Raw genomic sequence first — 21,989 nt, 5'->3', positions numbered from 1 at the left:
ATTATAGAAAAAGTTGTATATATGACTGTATTTTCGTTTACGTTGGTTTCAGCACCAATGAAAATGAGGGAAACTAATTTATTAATTTAATGAATTTATATAATAGCTTATAATTTATTACATAAAAAAGCAAGGCGAATTGGGGTAAAATGGACAGCTGTTTGTACCATTCCAAGAATGATTTTAGTATTAATCGATAAACCGCATTCATATACCTATATCAAAAATGATCTCATTTATGTTTTGCAATCAGTGACATTGCAAAACCATACAAAATATGGTATTATCCAGCAGGTTTTGGGGCATGTAGGGTAAAATAGGGAAAAGATCTTTCATATACGCGCATAATTACTGTTAGCTGCCAATTGCACCTAAAACTTATGTTAACGTTCCTTAGCAGTATCTGTTTCTTATAAATACATTTTAAATCTCCTTCTATGAAAATAGGGCAAAGTGGGGCAAATTGGACAACTCCCGAAGATGATTCTGGTGATAATAGATTTATCGCATTTTGTTAATGCCAAAAAAATCAACTTCAAATCAGTAACATTAAAAATTTATTCATAATTAGGTAAAAGTGTGAATTTCCGGCCGTTGTTGGGGCATATGGGGCAAAATAAGCACTTGGAAGGATATTTATTGTATTTTTATGATTGCTATGAACCACTAATTATATCTGCAGCTATTTTCAACGATCTACAGTTGTGCTTGTTGTTTGAAAGTACATTTTGATTCTATTATTGTATGAAAAAAGGGCAAAATGGGGCAAAATGGACCACTTCCTGAGCCGTGCGGTGAATGAATTTAGCACCAATCGATTTCTCGTATTTTTTTACGTCAGAAATGGTCAACTTCACGTACCGAAACCAGCGGCGTTAAAAGATCCGTTTTTTGGGTCGATTTTGCCCACTGTGCATTGGGAGGTCCCTGTGTTTCTGACAGGATACAGATTTCTTTGGAATAAGCTTCGGCAAGTGTTGCTTTCTAGAGTTCCACCTCACCTTGTCGAAACTCGTACTGATATAGAGTACCAATTCGCAATACAGAATCACTCCGCTTCCGGCGTAAGTTGTCGATAATGCGTAGAACGAATGCCACCGTTCGTTGCAAGCGAATCCAATACCTGATCCTGGATACATCAAGCAGCCAAGAAATCGTAGAATGTGTGAGATTTGGTCGCGAATTCTCACACGTGGTGATGATCTGAGTTTGCAAAGGCCATAGTGATTCCGGACGATGAAGGATCGATGACCCGCTAAGCTATTTGCTATCCGTTTAAAAATCTGGAGTTTTCTATTTGGTTGCAAGGTCAGCTTGCAATCAAGAAATAGAACTAGTTTATAGCTTAGATGGATCCCATCTCCATTCTCCGACATCAGCTGCAATGAGGATTTCCTCTATGTGGACAGCAACAAACTTGTTGTAGCGACGATGTTCTGACCGGATCCACGCTAGCACAGTGCTTGAATCGCTCCAGAGCACTCGGTGGTTGACGGAATAAGTAGGGGAAAGTGGGGTAAGATGCCATTTTTCAAACTTTCATCGTTTTCAATGACATATAGCCTCATTTGTTAGGCTCTCAAAGTGGTACAGCAACTAGACAATATTTGCTCGATGCTTGAGCAAAAATATTCACTAAACTATTGAATTTTCATCGGTTTTTAGTAATTTTTAGTAATAAACTGGTTCGTAAAATGGAAGTGGTCCACAAAGGCCATCTTCCATGGGGTAAGATGCCACTTCATGAAAACATTCAAAAAATACTTCCATCAGTTTTCTGGCATTTTCGACTCACTTTCACCCCTCTGTCATGTTTTTTCGTATACTCAATACATGGAGTGTCACCCCACTTCCCCGATAAACGATGGTCCTCGTATTTGAATGACCCCTAACATGGATAGCGTAGACATCAACAACCATGCGCCTCCATGGGTGCCTCAATCTCCTTGGAAACACATAGCTGGTAATAAAATCACCCGAAAACCTTAATTGCAAGCACGAAAAACCGGAAGTTGCCAATTTTCATTGGGAAATCAAAAGATTTTCCGTGAGTTTGGTGGCCTAGCTCTTAGAAGAATGTTTAACCCTCTAATACCCAAATTTTTTATTTTGATCTAAATATCATTTTTCGTCATCTAAAATCGATTTAAACATGTTTTGGAAGATGATTCTTTTTAATACTCAATTTTGTCAATTTCGGTTTTTGATTTTTCTAATTTTTATTTTCAAACATCCCCATACTTTTATATTTTTCCAGGAAGCCTATGTGGGTGGCGGATTTTTTGAGACGAAAACGTTTTGAGATTTTACAATTACTGTTGAAATATTTTAATTTTTATTTTTTTTCACTGAATTGGAGCTGTTGACGTGTTGAGCTGTTGTGTCACCGAATTCATTCCCGCCGAATATATCCGTGATTTTCTCAAGTATAGTGGCGAAACAATTGCTGGAATCGCGTTCCGTTTGTGAGGTAGCTCCTATTCCGACTAATTCCCAATAAATAATTTCGCAATCTGCAATCTACCGTCTGCAAGATGACTGAGAAAAGTTCTACAATTGGCGAAGAATTGGTTCTGTGCAAAAAGTGTTCAGTTGTCATATACACTGAACTTGGACTAGTGTGTGCTGGACCGTGTGCAAAAGCCTATCATGTATCATGTGCTTGTGTTAGAAAGGAGGATCTTCGGGCGCAATCACGAGGTTTCATGTGGATGTGTGGCGACTGCTCGCACGCATTTATTGAATGGAAGCAGTCTTATCATAAATCCGAAACGCCAAATGATACAACTCTTCACACCGAGATAGCCGAGTTGAAATCTCAAGTATCTCTCATCGTGGACACCCTACAGCGTTTTATCCCGAACGAATCGTTTTCGCCGAATATGTCTGTGCATCATTCCACTCCTGTTGTTCCTGCTTCAATAAAACGTAAACCAACTGATGACAATGCCAATGCTACTGACCATGACCAGCCTGAGTTAAATGAGTGTTTGTATGCCGAATCAAACGATCATTCTTTTTCGTTGCTGTTATCGAATATCGACAATGCCACCACCGAAAGCGATATCGAAAGGTTGGTGTGTCGATGTCTAGGCGCATCAACTGGAGACTGTATAAGAATTGTAAAACTAGTATCGATTGTAATTGATTGTAATTGATAATTGTAAAACTAGTAGCAGGCTTTTGGACTACATTTCTTTTCAAGTTGTCCTGAAATGGGAATATAAAGATCCTGCCCTGCGCGTGTCAACATGGCCTGATGGAATCAAATTTAGAGAGTTTCGTCATCGGCAGAGAAACGTTTGGAAACCGTGAATGATTTGTGTCATGTGATGTTGTACTTATATGTTGATTTAATTGGCTATTGAATGTAATATTGAATTTGTTTGAATGTTGTAAATACCGATTATAATGTTGTGTTTTTTAGATTTAAGTATTAACTAGATATTAAGTAATTCAGTCTGTACAACTTCATTGTTGAAGACGTTGGAAGAAATAAATAAATAAATAAAAATTTTATTTTCCTTGTAATTTTAAGGAAAATAATTTTAGAGTGTATTCGACTCCCTTAAACTATTTTACTATGATAGAATGACTTGGGAAAAATTTAAAATATGTTGATTATAGCTAGTCAATACTAAATAATCAATGACATCTTAAAGGTGACTAAAACATCAATTTTTCAATGATTTTTTAAAAATGTAAATACGGTTTAAAAGACACCAAAAACCGTTTTGAGATATACAGAACAGTCCTAAATATCAGCCAAAAATATAAAAATTTTGATTGTCCACTAAACAAAAATTACAAAAATACTTAAACTATACCCCGTCTAAAGGCGGGGTTGGGTATTAGAGGGTTAATGCAAACATATCTTGACGTCATTCACCTATAGCAATGATCAAGTCCCATTCAGGAATGATTTTATGAGTTTGCCCATTTTACCCCATCTTGGCATTTTGGGCTCTGTTCCCCTATGTACCGACCGGAGGGTACCGATGGACTCTCACATACGGACACCCAATATAGCTGCCTTCAATTCCAGACGAGATATGGATAACACGTTCAGCGGAGCCACCATGGTTTTTGCGCAGATCAGTGGGATTTGGATTTCGTGCTCAGTTTACAGTCGATAGTAAACCACGCAGGCATATGCAGAATCACTTGCATCGGCCATCGACAACAATATGTCCAGTTGCAGAAACTTTTCCGTGAACTAAGAAGAATGTGACGAATGCTATGGCCAAAAAGACCCATGATCATCTTGAAGATTTTACGCTATGTTGGGATGTAGTTTTCTTCTCGAACTTGTCTCAAATCTCCACGCATTGCAAAAGTGTACGTAAAAACGTCGTCGGCTTGTATCTTTTTATCCCAAGGACTGATTTGGTAGTCTCACCACGTACGAGAGCAAATTCTTTCGACGATTCTGGTTTTAATCTCCCCAGTTAACCGCAATACTTCGGTCTGGTTAGATAAAAAGTTGCGAAATTGGAATTTAACTTAATAGTGAACCAACTTCAAGTTGTTCAGTACCTGTATGGCTTCATCGATAGTCCTGAAGCTGTTCAGGTAGGCATCCACGTAGTGATGCTCCGTAATAGCCACCGCTACATGAGGATAATGCACGGAGTAATGTTCGGCGTTTATATTCTTGGATCACTGGGCTGAAGACGGGGAGCAGGTGGAGCCGATCATCGTGACGTTGAACGCGTAGATATTGGACAGGATAGCCGGGATTATGGAGTAGACGAGCATCTGGGCATTCTTATCACTAAATTTGGAGAAACATCTCTCTGATATCTCCAGATAATGCCACTGGAAACCAACGAATCCTGCATAGCACTCTTGGTAGAGCCATATGAGTAAGTCAGGACCTTTCAACAAATACGAGTTGAACGATATTCCACCCACCTCTGTGGATGAGTCCCAGATTAGCCGAACTTTACCGAGCTTCTTCGGGCAAACGACAACACCAAGAGAAAGAAACCAGGTCTTCCGTGGATCGATAGCCGCTGATTCCATTTTGTTTAGTTTGCGCATATGTCCCTTTCGCTCAAATTCAAGGATCTGCTCATTCGTGCACTGCGCCAGTAACTGATTAGCAACTAATTTCTTCTCCAGTGACTTCAGTGACGTCTCCGGAATTCCCGATCATCGACTTTCCAGTGAAGACCAGTTTCTGAACCGGTGGAGGTACGTCTCGTTGTGTCCTCCAGTAGTTTCCTTGCTCTTTTGTGACTCATGCTTTTTAATTTATTCCGCTGCAGTCCAACGTGAAGAAATCATGCAGTTATGAAAACTATCTCCTTAGTATAAATACACTCTTAAAGACAGCAAGAAATTCAGGGTGTCCATCCATCCGGAAAATACGGGAAAACCGGGAAAAATCCGGGAATTCGAAAACATCGGGAAAAATACGAGAAAAACACGGGAAATTGTAAAAGCCACCGGGAAAAATCTTTATGATGTTTATCTCTTAGTGACAAGCATGTCTTCAATAGAATTATAGTAAAATTAACAGAGTTACCGACTGACTTTATGCTTTAGACAGGCAGCCTCTCAGTAATGTTAGTAGTTTCTGTTGGATTTCAATCAATTCATGTTGGCAACATTTCCAGATTTCTGGAAGATTTCCCGAAGGACTATTGAGTCTTGTTAGGAAAATCTAGCGCAAATACCGAAGTAGTCTATCAAGGCCCTCTCGGAATTCCTGGAGAACTCTGTTTCCCGCAGACGTTAATTTCGTCAAATAGATGTTCACGTTTGAAAAAAATGTGTCAGTTCCTGCAGGAATTCTGGTGACATCATTAGTAGAACTTTATATAAATTCCGGCAAAACTCCTTATTTGATCCCTTTGGCAGAAGTCAAGGAAAAAATTCTTGAAAAATGTCTGACAGAATTTATAACGAAATTGTACCTCTCCTCTTCTGTACAGAGTTTTGAAGGAGGTCTAGGCAAAATTCAAATGAAAATCTGAAGAGTGAGTACAACACATGGAATTATAGCGACTTTTCTACAAGAAAGCTACTCCTGAAAGAATCTCTTATGGAATCTCCTTAGTACAGTAACATAATTTTCAACGGAATCTGTGAAGAAATGTTTGAAAAATCACCGATAAAATGTGACTTTCTGGAAGTATTACTCGAATCTCTGGCAGAGTATCCTATAGAAATAGAATACCTGATATTTTTACGGTAATATTGGACAAACACAGGTATTTAAAAGAAGCCGTCACTTTTGGGAGGTTTTTCGGCAGAACCCAAGGAGTATTTCCTGAAGGAAGAATGTTGAGATATTATTGGAGACGAACTCAAAAGTTTTTCTATAAAATTCGAAGAAAATGGGTGTCAAAAGTCTTTGGATTCAGCAAGTAAATTGTTTAAAATGACGATGGAAGCAACAAAAATTTACATGGAAATTTTCACAAAATGTAGCAAATAATTGGTAAATGACTCTTTGTTCACCAAGAATGTTTCGATATTCGAGTTATACATAATATTCGCCGATAAAATTACGAAAAAATCAAGTGCAGTGACATAATTTCAGTAATGTTTTGATGTTCCATTTCCTTGTTGAAGGGGGGATCTTTTTGACTGGCTTCCATCCTAGATTTTGTGTAAGAAAGGTTAATTTTCCTTTCATACACAAATTTTGGGATGGAGGTCTGTTTCAGGATCATTTTTGTAGCAAGGAGGTGGAATATGAGAATATTTCTGAAATTATGTCACTGATTCGTAATGATGTAATGTTTTCGGCCAGTGTCGGTGTTTGTAATGTTTTTTTTTTTTTAATAATATTTTTTAAAGTCAGGAAATCATTAAAATTCATATTCAAGTTATAGAGCAAGTTAAAACTGTGTATAAAAAATGCACTAGGTTGTGTCCTACTAGAACAATAATTTGAGTTTGTTCGTATCCGGGACTTTTCTCCATACGGGAAAAATCCGGGAATCGGAAATTTGAATTTGAATGGACACCCTGGAAATTCATGGTCATATATTCTTGGACTAAGTGTTATGATATGGCTTTCTTCCCTATCTGTAGTGCTACAGCCGATCCCCATTTTTACAAGTATGTGAATGGTACTAATTTTGACATTTCAGCACGACCATCATATATAACCATGCAGATCTCATGTCGATATGAAATAATACTCAAAACTTAATTATCCTTACCTCACACAATCTTCCCCGCTATCTCTTGCAGATGTACAGACCATCAATGGTACCAGTTATTACACCGGCTACATCAAAAGGTAAGTTCACCCCTGCTGCATCGAACTCATTTTATCAAACAGCCGATCCAATCGGATATGCGCCACTTGGTTTGGCATACAAAACGAACCAGAAGCGTTAGACCAACTAAACTCAAACCCCGAAACCTAAACATCATGTTTGATAACACCTGAAAGCTAAAACTGTCGCCGTTGTGTTCGACGTCAACGTCTCGAACATCTAACAACCAGGAGAACTAATCAGCTCGTTAGTGACTCCTTTTCGTAAGGTTTTTGTGGTGTTTTTCGACACTACCTCGAAGGAGAAAATTTGCCATTTTAATTGGGCATTAGGCAGGGTTTCGTTCCGACTCAGAATGTTCGCGACTTATTACGGTCAAGGATCGGGCGATCGCGTGTTTTGTTGTTTGCCGCTTCAGAATGATGGGCGAAGTTCGATAAGCGCCACCGCTGTAACTTCGTCTATTTTTTTTCTTACAAGAAAGCATTTCATATTCGTACTGAAAGGTTATAACCTCAATTGGAAAACCGATTTTCAATAGGAAGTCCCTGTCGCGAAGAATCGCCTCATCTCAATAATCTCAGTAAATGTCTATCTGTACACAAAAAGCATCAGTTTAGTGAAAAAAAAAATTGAGAATGATATACTTTTATTTTTTTTAAATCTTTTATTGTGAAATTTTTTTCCTTTCAAGACCTAAATGAGTATAATTGAAACCATGCAATATTTCAGACAGACCTCACAAAGCCTTGAAAAGGTCCACTGGGTGGATTTATCGGCGTTCTTTATTTTCGGCAATTCCAAATTTTTGATCCGGCACGCGTCTGTTGTTTAGTTTGGACTTTTGCACAACCTCTACTAACGTACAAGAAGAGGTTCGATTAACTGAGGCTGGCTGCTCCCCCCTCGGTTCCGGTTAGGAAGTTGAGGTCGTCGTCGTCGTCCTCGTTGTGATCGTCTTCGTATTTGATCGGAGTTAGAAGAGAATCAGCGGTGATCAGCAGGGTCCACCTGCCACTATCATCAAGCCAACAAGCTGCACAACAAGCGAAGCGAAGGGGTCAGCCAGCTGAGCATGAGCAGTGCACTCGATGGGACAAAGCATGGGACAAGAAGAAGATATCTGTCTTACTTAGAAGAGAGGTTGCTTTTTTTCTGAAAGGGAGCTATAATCCAATAAACGATGAAGGCGATGCACAATTTGTTTGGCACAGTGGGAGTGTGGAGATTGTTTGAACAATAAACATGTTGATCAAATAAGTTTTTGACAAAAGTTTTAAAATATTATATCTGACTTTTACTGATTTCAATAGATATTGATGATGATATGCGTAGTTATTTTATTAAATCAAGTTTTTAACGATATTTCTCCGAGAATACGTTTGGGGTGTATTCCTTTTCATGTACTTCTTTAGCATTTTCTCCACTATTGCCTCCAGCGACACCGCTAGAAATTCTTCCAGATATTTCTCCTGGGATTCAGGAATTCTTTATAAAATTCCCTCAAAGATTGCTATAGAAGTTTGTGTATTAGCGTGGCTCAAAATACCAAATGTCAAAAAGTTCGATGGGCCCTATTCTCATTTCGTTCTATATGACGCCACGATGCTCTGGTCAAATTTTCAGCTAAATCCGTTAACATTTGGGCGGTGCTAAACTCATTTGAATTTTTCTTGTTGGTATTTATCAAGAGGTTATTTCAGGTATGATTTCATATTTTGAAAGATTTTCTTATGCATTCATATAAAAATTTCTCTGGAAAATTCTTAAGTGATTTATCTGGAAGTTCCTCCAAGGGTTTCTCCAGAATTTCCACTTGGTTTTTTTTCATTTTTTTTATTTATTCCCTTTTTTATTTGGGATTTATTCAGACCTGTCTCCAGCGATTCTTTCAGAAAATTTTCCGCAGATACTTCAGAAATGTATGCAAACATTATCTTAGCTTTTCCTGCAGATTTCACTCCAGAATATATTGCTTGGCATTTTAACCCTCCTAGGATGTTAGGTTTGCGCACCACTATGGTATAGTGCAATTCCAATATTCAGTTTTTTTTTCCAGTAGTTCTCTGAAGAATTCCTCCAGGGTTTGTTTTTATTTTTCACAATATTAACTTCAAAAATGGCTCGTTTTGCCTTTCTCGTATACTAAGTGTACTGGAAAGGCTATATGTTCACTTCAAAAATGATTTTTTGATAGGAGACCCAGAAGGTCGAGTCACATATAACCCAGTTCGACGAATTGAGGTGATGTATGTGTGTATGTGTGTATGTGTGTGTGTGTGTGTGTGTGTGTGTGTGTGTGTGTGTGTGTGTGTGTGTGTGTGTGTGTGTGTGTGTGTGTGTGTGTGTGTGTGTGTGTGTGTGTGTGTGTGTGTGTGTGTGTGTGTGTGTGTGTGTGTGTGTGTGTGTGTGTGTTTTTTTTTATTCTAGGAGTCCAAAAATCTTCTAAAGACGCTGTGTGGGATTCGAATGTGCGCCTACCCACTAAAAACACTCTCCTAGTTCACCTCCACCTTAAATTCCCCTCCGGTACCACCATGCAGTATTTCTTCGGAGGGGAGGCGTTATGTGCCTTGTGCACCATCACCAATTTATTATTCTAGTCTTCGTACTGAGCCTTTTGGCTCCCGTGCAATTTGTTATTCTATTTCGATTAAACATTCGCCGTTTAGCGACCTTCTTGTGTGTTAGCCACATTTACCATGCCACATGCCGAGCCATTTGACTCCAGTTAGTAATGTGTTAGTACCTAGGTTAGTACTAATTAAGCCGCCATTTAGCGACTAATTTCGGTTACTAACACTCCTCATGCTATTCTCTACTCCGCTATACAGATTTCTAACATGTACGACACGACGACATGTGATACTCGGCTAGCCCCCGGCCGACTCCGTCGGAGAGTTCTCCGGCGAAGGAATATCTCCCGAAACCGTTCGTTGTTCCTCCCGCCAATTCCGCTGTAGTGCCGACATGATCTGAACTACAGTCCTGTTCACCGCGTTCCATTTTTCTTCCTCGCTGCACATACGCTCGACGATATTGTCCACATTTACGTCGACGCCGACAATTGCTGCCATTTCTCCTCGCAGGCGCGTGAACCTTGGGCAACTGAAGATAACATGTTCCGGTGTTTCTTCCGTGTCCCGACACTCAGGACATATCGGCGACCGGGCATGGCCGAATCTGTTCAGATACTGCTTAAAGCACCCATGACCGGACAAAAACTGAGTCATGTGAAAATTGACCTCTCCGTGTGCTCTGGTGATCCACATCGACAAGTTGGGAATTAGACGATGGGTCCACCTGCCATTCACAGCGTTATCCCACTGCTGCTGCCACTTGGATAGTGTACTGGCTCGCGCTCTCTTCCGAGCTCCTCCTGTGCCTCGGTCCCTGTAGCATTCGCTATCTTCTTCCAGTAGAAGGCAGATAGGGATCATCCCGGCTATCACACACACGGCGTCTGACGAAATGGTTCTGTACGCACTTGACACGCGCATCGCCATCAGTCTGAACGTACGATTAAGTTGGACGCGATTTCTTCCAGTCTTCAATGCGGTCGACCACACTGGGGCTGCGTACCTTACGGTGGACGATGATACGCTCGCTAGTAACCTCCTCTTGCTGCTGCTAATCGCAGAGTTGTTGGGCATGATCCGGGATAGTGCTGAGATCACAGCCGTGGCTTTCTTGCAGACATAGTCGACATGACTGTTGAAGTTCAGTCGATCGTCCAACATAACTCCCAAGTGTTTGACTTCACGCTTTGAGTCGATAATGCATTCGCCAACCATCATTCGTGCATGCTGCACTGTCCTCCGGTTACTGATAATCACCAGCTCGGTCTTGTGGTGCGGTAGCGATAGCTTCTTCCTACGCATCCACTCTTCCACTACGTCTACCGTGTGTGTGTGTGTGTGTGTGTGTGTGTGTGTGTGTGTGTGTGTGTGTGTGTGTGTGTGTGTGTGTGTGTGTGTGTGTGTGTGTGTGTGTGTGTGTGTGTGTGTGTGTGTGTGTGTGTGTGTGTGTGTGTGTGTGTGTGTGTGTGTGTGTGTGTGTGTGTGTGTGTGTGTGTGTGTGTGTGTGTGTGTGTGTGTGTGTGTGTGTGTGTGTGTGTGTGTGTGTGTGTGTGTGTGTTTTTTTTTTTTTTTTTTTTTTTTTTTTTTTTTTTTTTTTTTTTTTTCCTCCCTACCTCCCTCAGCAGAGAAAACCGATTGGAAAAACTCTGCTACTTGCCTCGATCCCCCTGGTACCACTGACGCGACTGCTTCAGGGGGGGCAATGCGCTCATGCGCTCTCCTTCTTCTGTGCTCATGCACATTTCTTCGCTTCTAAATTTGTTATTCTAATCATTTTAGTGTTCGTACCTAACCTATCGCCATTCAGCGACACAGTTGGTACAAACATACACCAAATTTGTTATTCTAGATGCTGCTCACTTGCTCCGGAACAGTGCTCTTTCGGTGCCACTCGTGTGCCAATTAGCACTCCACTTTTTCGTCCAGCTTTTCGCGCACGACTCGGATAGTCCCCGACGGTGGATCTACCCTATCCGACGAAGAGTTCCCCGACACTGAAACTTCTTCCGTTACCGATACTTCCCAGGCTGGTGCCAAGGTCGGTCCTGCGATTCCGGTTGGAGACTGGCTTCCGGTTCACAGGCGCCCCGACGACCAAGCTCCGGTGCTTTTCGCGGATTACTCGGTCTAGTCCCCGGCGGTGGACGGACCTAGCCTACTCCGACAGAGAAGGACCCCGACGGTGGAAGTTCTCTCGACACCGATGTTTTCATTCCGACCAGTATGGTGCCAAAGTCGGCCCGGCGATTCCGGTTGGTGGAAGACTTCCGGTTCACCGGCGCTCTGACGACCAAAACCGGTGCCACGTTACGGACGACTCAGTCATGTCCCCGGCGGTGGATCATGCCTACCCGGATCGCGGTCCTGCGCTCTCTGGTCTTCGCGCCATTTCCTTTGCAGCGCGCACAGCATCCCCGTTACTGCTCTGTCGACAGCGTTCCACGTGTCTTCGTGGCGACACATCTCCTCGGCAATGTTGTCGACCGTCAGGCCGCGCATATCCCTGCGCATCTCCGAGAACCTAGGGCATTCGAAGACGACGTGCGCCGGTGTTTCCTCCACGTTCACACACTCCGGACACAGAGGGGAAGACGCGTGACCGAATCGAAACAGGTACTTCCGGAAACAGCCATGCCCGGACAGAAACTGCGTCAGATGGAAGTTCACCTCCCCATGCTTCCTGTTTACCCACGCCGACACATTTGGGATCAGTCGATGGGTCCACCTTCCGTTCGTAGCATTGTCCCACTCTTGTTGCCACTTCACCAGCGAGTCCATTCTAGCAGCTGCTCTCGCATTCCTTGCGTTACTCCGCCGATAGCACTCGACGTCTTCCTCTAGGGTGATACAGATGGGCATCATCCCAGCGATAACGCATACAGCCTCCGACGAGATTGTTCTGTAGGCACTCGCGACTCTCATAGCCATAAGCCGGAACACACTGCCCAGCTTTCCACGGTTTCTCTTCGTTTTTAGCGCCGGAGCCCAGGCTGGCACTCCATACCTAAGTATTGAGGTTGCAACATTTGCCAAGAGGCGCCTCCTACTGCTTCGTGGACCGCCCGCGTTTGGCATAATCCTCGCTACTGTGTTAACCGCCTTCGCCGCCTTTTCGCAGGCGTAGTCAACGTGCGCGTTAAAGTTTAAGCGGTCGTCGACCATCACGCCCAGGTGCTTCAAAGCGCGCTGCGATGAAATTATCTCCTCTCCGATCGTGATCTCCAACCTTTGCACTGCTTTGCGGTTACTAACTACGAGCACTTCTGTCTTGTGATGGGCTATCTGCAGCTTCACTCCATTCATCCATCTTTCGACTGTGTCGATTGCCTCCGTTACCAGCACTTCGACTTCATCGATTGATTCGCCAGATACCGCTAAGACAACGTCGTCTGCGAACCCCACGATAATGACACCTGCCGGAAGCTTCAGTGTTAGCACGCCGTTGTACATTGCGTTCCAGAGCGTTGGGCCAAGTATTGACCCCTGTGGAACACCTGCTGTCACTCTAAACGACCTCTGCCCTACGTTGGTTTCGTACACAAGGACTCTATTCTGGAAGTAGTTCCTTAGAATCCTACACAGATAGTCGGGGACCTGCATATTATGCAGGGCTACGTCGATAGCTTCCCAACTGGCGCTGTTAAACGCGTTTTTAACGTCTATCGTTACCACGGCGCAGTAGCGATCTCCTCTCCGCTTTTGTAAGGATGCCCTTTCCGCCATCTCAACGACGGTCCGAATTGCGTCAACCGTCGATTTTCCCTTGCGGAAGCCGAACTGCATCGTGGACAGCCCTCTCACACTTTCGGTAAACTCGGTCAGCCGGTTAAGGATAATCCTCTCCAGAAGTTTTCCGAGCGTATCCAACAGACAGATCGGCCTGTACGATGCTGGATCTCCCGGCTGCTTCCCTGGTTTTGGCAGCAGCACTAGTTTTTGGACCTTCCATATATCCGGAAAGATGCCTTCCTCCAGGCATTTCTGCAACACTGACCTGAACATATCAGGATACTCCAGGATCGCTGCTTTCAACGCCACGTTGGGGATTCCATCCGGACCGGGAGCCTTCTTCACCTTCAATGCTTTCGCCACGGCAACGAGCTCGTCGTTGGAGACCAGTCGGTTTACGACAAATTCCGCATCGCCCTCGCTGTACGGCGTAGGTGGCCACGTTGTTGTATCGTGTTTTGGAAACAAACCCTCCACGATACCCTTCAGTTTATCTGGGCACATTTCGACTGGCGTCATTGGGCCCTTCAGCTTTGCCATTATGATGCGGTAGGCATTTCCCCAGGGGTTAGCGTCGGCTTCCTGGCATAGCTCCTTGTAACAGTTCGCCTTGCTCTGCTTGATAGCTTGTTTGAAGGCAGCTCTAGCTTCACGGAACGCAACCTTGCGCTCTTCTCTATCGGCCCCAGTTCTTGCCCTCTGAACTCGTCTCCTAGCTCGGAGGCAAGTCGCACGAAGGGTGCTGAGCGTCGCATTCCACCAGTACGCTGGGCGTCTAGCGTTCCTAGGTTCAATCTTCCTCGGCATTGCTGCATCACATGCCGTTGCTAGCGCTTCCGTCAACCATCCTGGGTCGAGGTTTGCCGCATCGCTGTTTGGCCGAAGTGCCTCGATAAAAGTCTCCTTGTCGAAGTCCTTCGTCTTCCACTTCCGCTCATAAGTCCTAGTTCTCTGGATGGACGTAGGAGCTCTCTGGCCTATCTTGTAGAGGATCGCCTGGTGATCGCTGTGGGAGTACTCCTCACTCACCCTCCAGTCCATGTCTTCCATCAACGATGGACTACAAAATGTAATGTCGATGATGGATTCACGACCGTCTTTGCGGAATGTGCTGACTGTTCCTACATTGCACAGCTTTACGTCCAGCTTCGCCAGAGCTTCAAGTAGGCTATATCCTCTTGCATTGGTTTGCCGGCTGCCCCACTCAACGGCCCAGGCGTTGAAATCGCCGCCGATGACTACTGGCCTACGTCCTACCAGCGTGTCAGTGAGTGCATCCAACATCCGGTTGTATTGCTCCTCGGTCCATCTTGGAGGCGCATAGCAGCTACATACGAAGACACCGTTAACTTTGGCGATCACGAAACCTTCGTAAGAGTTTTCCACCACTTCCTCTATAGGGAATCTGCCCATAACTTGTATAGCTGCCAATCCTGCTATATCCGCTACCCAATTGCCGTTCTCAGGAGGAACCCGATACGGCTCTGCGATGATCGCAACATCACACTTCGTCTCTGTTGTCGACTGCCACAACAGTTGCTGTGCGATGTCGCAATGATTCAGGTTAATTTGCGTTATCTGCATCATTGTTGGCCTGCCTTCGCCTTTTTGTAGGCCGGGCATTTATAGCCTCCCGTCCGGTGGCCATTTCCTTCCTCCGACTTGCACAGCATGCACTTGGGTTGCTTCATGCAGTCTCGAGCAACGTGTCCGTTTTCGCCGCAGTTCCAGCACCGTTTGGACCTATCTGGACCCTTGCAGTGTCTTGACTGGTGACCAAATTCCATGCACCTGAAACACCTCTCCATTTTCTTGGTGACTCGGGGAGCCAGTCGCAGCGGGCAGACCGCCCATCCGACCTTGATCTTGCCGGCTACCGCAATCTTGTTGGCCGCATCTACTGGTAGTCGGATTGCCGCCGTCTGGGTACCTGCAAACGATCTCCTGATTCGGATTGTCACCGGTACATCCAAGTTACACTGCTCGGTCAATGCGACTCTCAGCTCTTCCTCAGTCGTGACCTCGTCCAAATCCTTGACCTCGAGCACTGCCTCCTGTGAAAGTGCTCTCATGGTGGCCTCGCTGCCTACGGATTTCGCAATGAGCTCCCGGTACTCTGAGCTCTTAATCGCCGGATCTTTCTTGAGCTCGAACAGCATCTCTCCTTTCTGGGTGCGCCTGGTCTTTACCACGTTTTCACCCAACTCTTTAAGCTCCGGGTCCTCCCTCACTTTCCTGAGGAGCGCAGCGTACGTCGTCTTGTCCTTTGCCTCGACGATCAGTGCATCACCCTTCTTCCTCTGCCTAGGGGGCCGGCGATTTTCTTTCTTCTCCTGTTCCTTCCTCTTTTCTTCCTTTTTCTGTTCTTCCTTCTCCTTTCGCTTCTTCTTCTTCTCCTGCTGACTCTCCACAGTGCGCCATCTCTCCGATTGCTGGCGCGCTCCCGTTCACTTCTTTGTTTCTTCGGGACTTCCTCTTCTCCTGGCGTATCTCTGCCTCTTTTCTCCGAGCGAGTATTCCGATGGTTCTTCGGCGTCTCCATATTTTCGACCGTGGCTCGTTGCTGCTGCCGCTGCGTAGCTGCTGCAAGATCGTGTTTAGTCGCTGCTAATGCGCTCTCTGCCTTATCCGCTCTCTGCATCACGCTGTGATATTCTTTTACGGCAGCTCCGAGAGCCCTCCTAATCTTCAGCACCAAGTCCTTGATGTCCTTGTGCACGTTGTGCTTTTTGTCGACGAACTCGTGTAGGTCATCCGTCAAGTTCTTCGCTGCAACTACCTTCGGCTGTTGTTGAGGCACGCTCCATCCACTATTCGTCGGCAGCTGCTGCTGCTCCGAGTGTACCGCACTTTGTTGTGAAGCCGCTTCTTGCCGCGGTTCTGCACCTTCTGTTTGCTGAGGCGGAGACCTCAGCAATCCTCCTCTGGCGAACGGATTCGCCACCTTTCCGCTGTTACTTCCGTTTTCTCCTTCCATGTTATTGGGTCCCCCCTCCGGGCCGCTATCTCCACCCGCTGTACGTAGTCGCTTTCGTGATCTCTTGGTTGTCTATGAAACAGGGAGGCCAAGCGAGGGTTGAACACGAACCTTCATGGGGTTCGTGTCCAGAGCCAGATCAGCGTAAGTCGGGAATTTTACATCCGAGCCTAGTACCCATCAAAATTGACGGACAAGTGAAGAACGTTTCCGGAGGCCTGCCAAGGTTTTACCGGGACGGAGGCAGACGCACCATTAGCCCACTCGCCGTTTCAAGAAGGTGTCACCCTTCTTTACTCAGGAAGCAGAATGGCACGAATGTCAGCCCATCGTCGTCATCCGATCCGTAGTCCGTAGTCCGTTGTCGTTTGCGTTGACCAGTATACCATAATCAGGATGTTACTGGCATCAATCCTGATGTGCCGGTTGGCACTCCGGGTGTTTGGGCTAAGGCACTTTGAAAGCGGTGCCAGGTCGCTTGTACGGAGTTGCTTGCAGATGTGTGGCTTTTTATGAGGATCCAACAGAGCCCACTGTTGAAACCCCGCCACATCCTAGGCATCCTCTGCTTGAGCTGTCTGGAAGCCAGAAGCTCGGTCACTCCCCGAAGGAAGAGCCAAAGGTGGTAATCCACACGGGTGTGTGAACGGTTTTCGCTTAGGAAAAACTCCCAAGCTTCCACCTGTGTGTGTGTGTGTGTGTGTGTGTGTGTGTGTGTGTGTGTGTGTGTGTGTGTGTGTGTGTGTGTGTGTGTGTGTGTGTGTGTGTGTGTGTGTGTGTGTGTGTGTGTGTGTGTGTGTGTGTGTGTGTGTGTGTGTGTGTGTGTGTGTGTGTGTGTGTGTGTGTGTGTGTGTGTGTGTGTGTGTGTGTGTGTGTGTGTGTGTGTGTGTGTGTGTGTGTGTGTGTGTGTGTGTGTGTGTGTGTGTGTGTGTGTGTGTGTGTGTGTGTGTGTGTGTGTGTGTGTGTGTGTGTGTGTGTGTGTGTGTGTGTGTGTGTGTGTGTGTGTGTGTGTGTGTGTGTGTGTGTGTGTGTGTGTGTGTGTGTGTGTGTGTGTGTGTGTGTGTGTGTGTGTGTGTGTGTGTGTGTGTGTGTGTGTGTGTGTGTGTGTGTGTGTGTGTGTGTGTGTGTGTGTGTGTATGTATGTATGTTCGTATGGGTGTATGCGTGTGTACAAAATAAGCTCACATCACTTTTTGGCAGTAAACCTCAACCGGTTTTAATGACCGACGGTTCACTCGACGCAGATCCTGGTCCCATTGTTCGCTATTGAAAATGGTTTGGATCGGTGGAATACTGTTCCACAGCGCAACATTTTTGCCTCTAGAGCAAACTTATGTGTCTCTGACAAATTTTGGGCCGCTGAATCTGAATCCGGGCTCAGATTTGCTTCAGCACGTCACAATTTTGAGCTATACCTCAATTTATAGGGAAAATATGCGATTTTGGGCTTTTTTGACTGCAAGCCATTAAGCATGGAAATTTGTTTTTTAAGCAATCAAAGGGTAAATTGATCAATTAACATTTAAATTAACGACTTCTGCAAAATATTTCGTTTTATCAAATCAAATTTGATAGATTTAGGCATTTTATGTTAGTATGTAAACTTGCAAGCAACTTTTGGAGGGTAACTTGTATGGGAAATCTCGTACCTAACATAAATCGCTTAAAACTATCAAATTCGATAGAGTAAAACGAAATATTTTGCATAAGTCGTTAGTTTAGATTCTAATTGACCAATTGACCTCTTGATTGCTTATAAAAATATTTCCATGCTTAATGGCTTGCAGTCAAAAAAGCCCAAAATCGCATATTTTTCCCTATAAATTGAGGTATTGAGGTGGTATTGAGGATAGCTCAAAATTGTGACGTGCTGGAGCAAATCTGAGCCCAGATTCGTATTCAGCGGCCCAAAATCTGTCAGAGACACATAAGTGCTCTTGAGATAGACCAAAAATTGATTTTGCTTACGCTGTGTTCTTGTTGACGTATTTTTGAAACAATTCCTGTGGGAATACCTGGACGCCTTGCTAAGCTTCTGTAAAGGTTTCAGAAAAAAAAACTCTTAAGATTGTTCTAATGGAGTTCCTGTAGAAATACCTATGAAATGTTTCTGAATTTCTTGAAGAATCTTCATAAAAGTGTGGGAGAACAAAAACAATTGATTATTAAATTTTTCTTATATTTATGAGGACGCAAAACATCGAAAAAACCACAAAGGTAGTTTTATTGTAATTAAAATGGCGAAAAACATCTAGTTTCTTCGTGCAAAAAAAAGAAAAAAAGCTCAGGTTATTTTTCTTTTATTTTCGAAAGCACTCACATTGGAAGATATTATTCATCTCAAGAGCTGGTTACTCATCACACCACTGTCTAGGATCCATATAAATTTTCCAATATTTTATATGTTCAAACCGCTGCGCTGTGAGGAAGGAGAAGAAGTCTAAGATAACCAAAAAGAAGTCTATGCAGTTTATAAACAGCGCCTTATCATATCAGATCATTACTGATCCTAATTGTAGTGCATGATGACATCAATTTACAAATTACTGTTGATGAAAAATTTCAAATTTGTATTTAATATGACCTGTTCATAGTAAATAAGACTGTTTACTTCTAAGTGTAGAATTACCATAAGTTAAAATACACAAAAATATAAATTGAAACAAAAAAAACTGTTTGCTCCAAATTTGGCCTATTTAATTTTTATAAAAACAAAAAGCCTTTGAGTTTAGCTAAAGTTATCAAAATAAAGCATTTAGATGGTTCAGTTTATCTGAAAATGGAATATTTGAGACATTTGAGCACATTTTTTGATTTTTTATTTATTATTTTTTCCAATTGAGGGCAACATTTTTGAAGTAGTGCCAGCCCTCAGCTAAACATTACCAGTTTTTTTAATTTATCAAAAAATTGAATATCATTATTTCTATGTAAAAGACTTTCAACAGACAACTGTAACATTGCCATAATTAACTTTAAGTTTTCATTTTAAAAAGTTAATTTATTTGAAAATTTTGTTTAAAAAAAATTACAATTTTTATTTTTTTATACATTTAATTTTGATTTTTTATTTCTTATTTTTCATGTTTTAATTTTCTGTGTTGGCAATGCCTAAAAGGATTGTTTTTTACTATGATCTTTTAAAAACTAAACTGCAACTTTTTTAATGGATCAATTTTGCAGGTATTTCCAATTATGCCTGCCCATTTTTGATTCCAAAAGTTGTGGATGATGATAACGGTTTTTTTTAATTTGGCATTTGTTTAAATGTAAACGCAATCAAGACGCTTATCAATCTCAATTTTAAGAAAATTAGTCTCATATTTTTTGATTTTTTTAGATATAGTTGGCTTAGCTCAACTGTACTTTTATATTTATTATCTTTTGATTAAAAAATATATGGTAGGTAGGGCGAGCAGGTTTGAAAATTACCCATTTTTTTGAAATTTGATTTGAATTTAATATGCATTTTTCCGTTACTGAGACTTTGAATCGGTTACTGTTTCATCTCCATCATAAATTTCTTATTTTTTATTTAAATTATTTAACAATTCATTTTTATTTATTTTTTTGTCTCTTTTTATTTTATTAATTTAAAATTTTTAAAATAAATGAAAGTTTTCAATAATAATTCAAAATAATTTCAATCCAAACAAGGAATTTTGTCGACTTTTCCCTCCTACTGACTCAATATCCTGCAAAATTCAGCTCCAATTCCTTCAGCGGAAAAACTTTCCGTAGCTCCACATCGCGTTAGAGTGTGGTGACTATTCCCATTCCGAGAGGCCCACGGCCAAAGGGGGCCTAATAAAAATTAGCCAATCATTCCATCCACGGTGGATGCATTTATTTTTATTGCACCGATGGTGCACTGTTCTGCAGACGTACGTACGTCCAAAAGCGAGGAGGGGAGCGTAAGTTTTATTTTCATTGTTTTGGTCGGGTTCTTGAGTTTTTCTAACGCTCGCCGTTTTATCTGTCTCAAGTCGCGCGCCGAATGCATCGTCGTTGTCGTCGTCCGTGGGGCACACGCTTGCTCGCGGTTGTTGGTAACAAAACGGTGGCACTTTGGATAAGGAGGAGCAGGGTGCGGCTGGGGACTGTATTTGGAGTGTGCCGTGCCAGCCAAAGTCAGACTGACGACCCAAGTCGTCGAAAACGACGACAACGCGCAACGGCGCGCGGTGGACAGGTGCAAGACAAATTGTAATTGGACAACTGTTCGGTTTTTCGGCGATCGAGTTGTTCTGGTGGAGTGTGTTGCACTTGAAAAGGCCCATTTTCGGACACTTAGGGGCGTTTGAATTTGGTGGGTCTGTCTGGTTGAGGGGCGGTTGGGATGGGAAGGAGGTTTATTGTATGGGTGAATTGTCGTAAAAGAAGTCAACTTAGAAGCTGTTTTACTGAAATATAAATAGTAGAAGAATAGTTGGTGTAAAAAAAAGAATAGAACAAGATAATAGAAAAGTAGAAAAATTAAAAGTTTTAAGAATAAAGAAAAGAATTATAGGTTAACAAGAGAAAAGAATAATTGGAAAAATAGAAGCGCAGATTAAAATAATAGAAACTCCCAAAAATATAAGGATAGAGGAATAGAGAAATAGAATACAAAAAAATGAGAGAAATATAAAATAGAAAAAAAACATAATTTAAAATAAAAAAAAATAGAAGATAGAGATGACGGAGAAATTAGAAGGAACAAAGAAGTTAGAGAAATTGCACAGGACAGAGTAGACAGGGAACACAAAAAAGACAGAGAAGACTGAGTGACAGAGAAGATAGAGAAAGATAGAGAAGGTGGGTGTCACAGACTAGATTGGCACGGAATGCAATTCCACGAGATAGCAAGAACACTTGTTGGAAGTTGGAGAAGACAGAGAAGACAGAGAAGACAGAGAAGACAGAGAAGACACATACAGAGTAGACAGACAGAGTTAATAGACAGAGTAGACAGACAGAGTAGACAGGCAAAGTAGACATACAGAGTAGACAGACAGATAAGACAGAGTAGACAGAAATAAAATGAAAACTAGAAGACTAGAAGACTAGAATACTAGAAGATTAGAAGACTAGAAGACTAGAAGACTAGAAGACTAGAAGACTAGAAGACTAGAAGACTAGAAGACTAGAAGACTAGAAGACTAGAAGACTAGAAGACTAGAAGACTAGAAGACTAGAAGACTAGAAGACTAGAAGACTAGAAGACTAGAAGACTAGAAGACTAGAAGACTAGAAGACTAGAAGACTAGAAGACTAGAAGACTAGAAGACTAGAAGACTAGAAGACTAGAAGACTAGAAGACTAGAAGACTAGAAGACTAGAAGACTAGAAGACTAGAAGACTAGAAGACTAGAAGACTAGAAGACTAGAAGACTAGAAGACATGAAGACTAGAAGACTAGAAGACTAGAAGACTAGAAGACTAGAAGACTGGAAGACTAGAAGACTAGAAGACTAGAAGACTAGA

At 42.7% G+C, this 21,989-nt stretch overlaps 1 protein-coding gene across 2 annotated transcripts in view; it reads left to right on the top strand.

Moving 5' to 3' along the window:
* LOC109426385 (insulin-like growth factor 2 mRNA-binding protein 1) overlaps positions 1-21,989 on the top strand; it is a 274,999-nt gene that overhangs the window by 7,023 nt on the left and 245,987 nt on the right. For both annotated transcript variants that reach the window (XM_029875595.2, XM_029875599.2), the window contains exon 2: positions 7,210-7,258. In XM_029875595.2, the coding sequence (XP_029731455.1) occupies positions 7,210-7,258 (49 nt within the window). The remainder of the gene's footprint in view (positions 1-7,209; positions 7,259-21,989) is intronic.

This window comes from Aedes albopictus, chromosome 3 (genome assembly GCF_035046485.1).
Source record: "Aedes albopictus strain Foshan chromosome 3, AalbF5, whole genome shotgun sequence".
Lineage (NCBI taxonomy): Eukaryota > Metazoa > Arthropoda > Insecta > Diptera > Culicidae > Aedes > Aedes albopictus.
The sequence above is the reverse complement of the archived record's forward strand: the minus strand, read 5'-3'. Positions and strand labels throughout refer to the sequence as shown.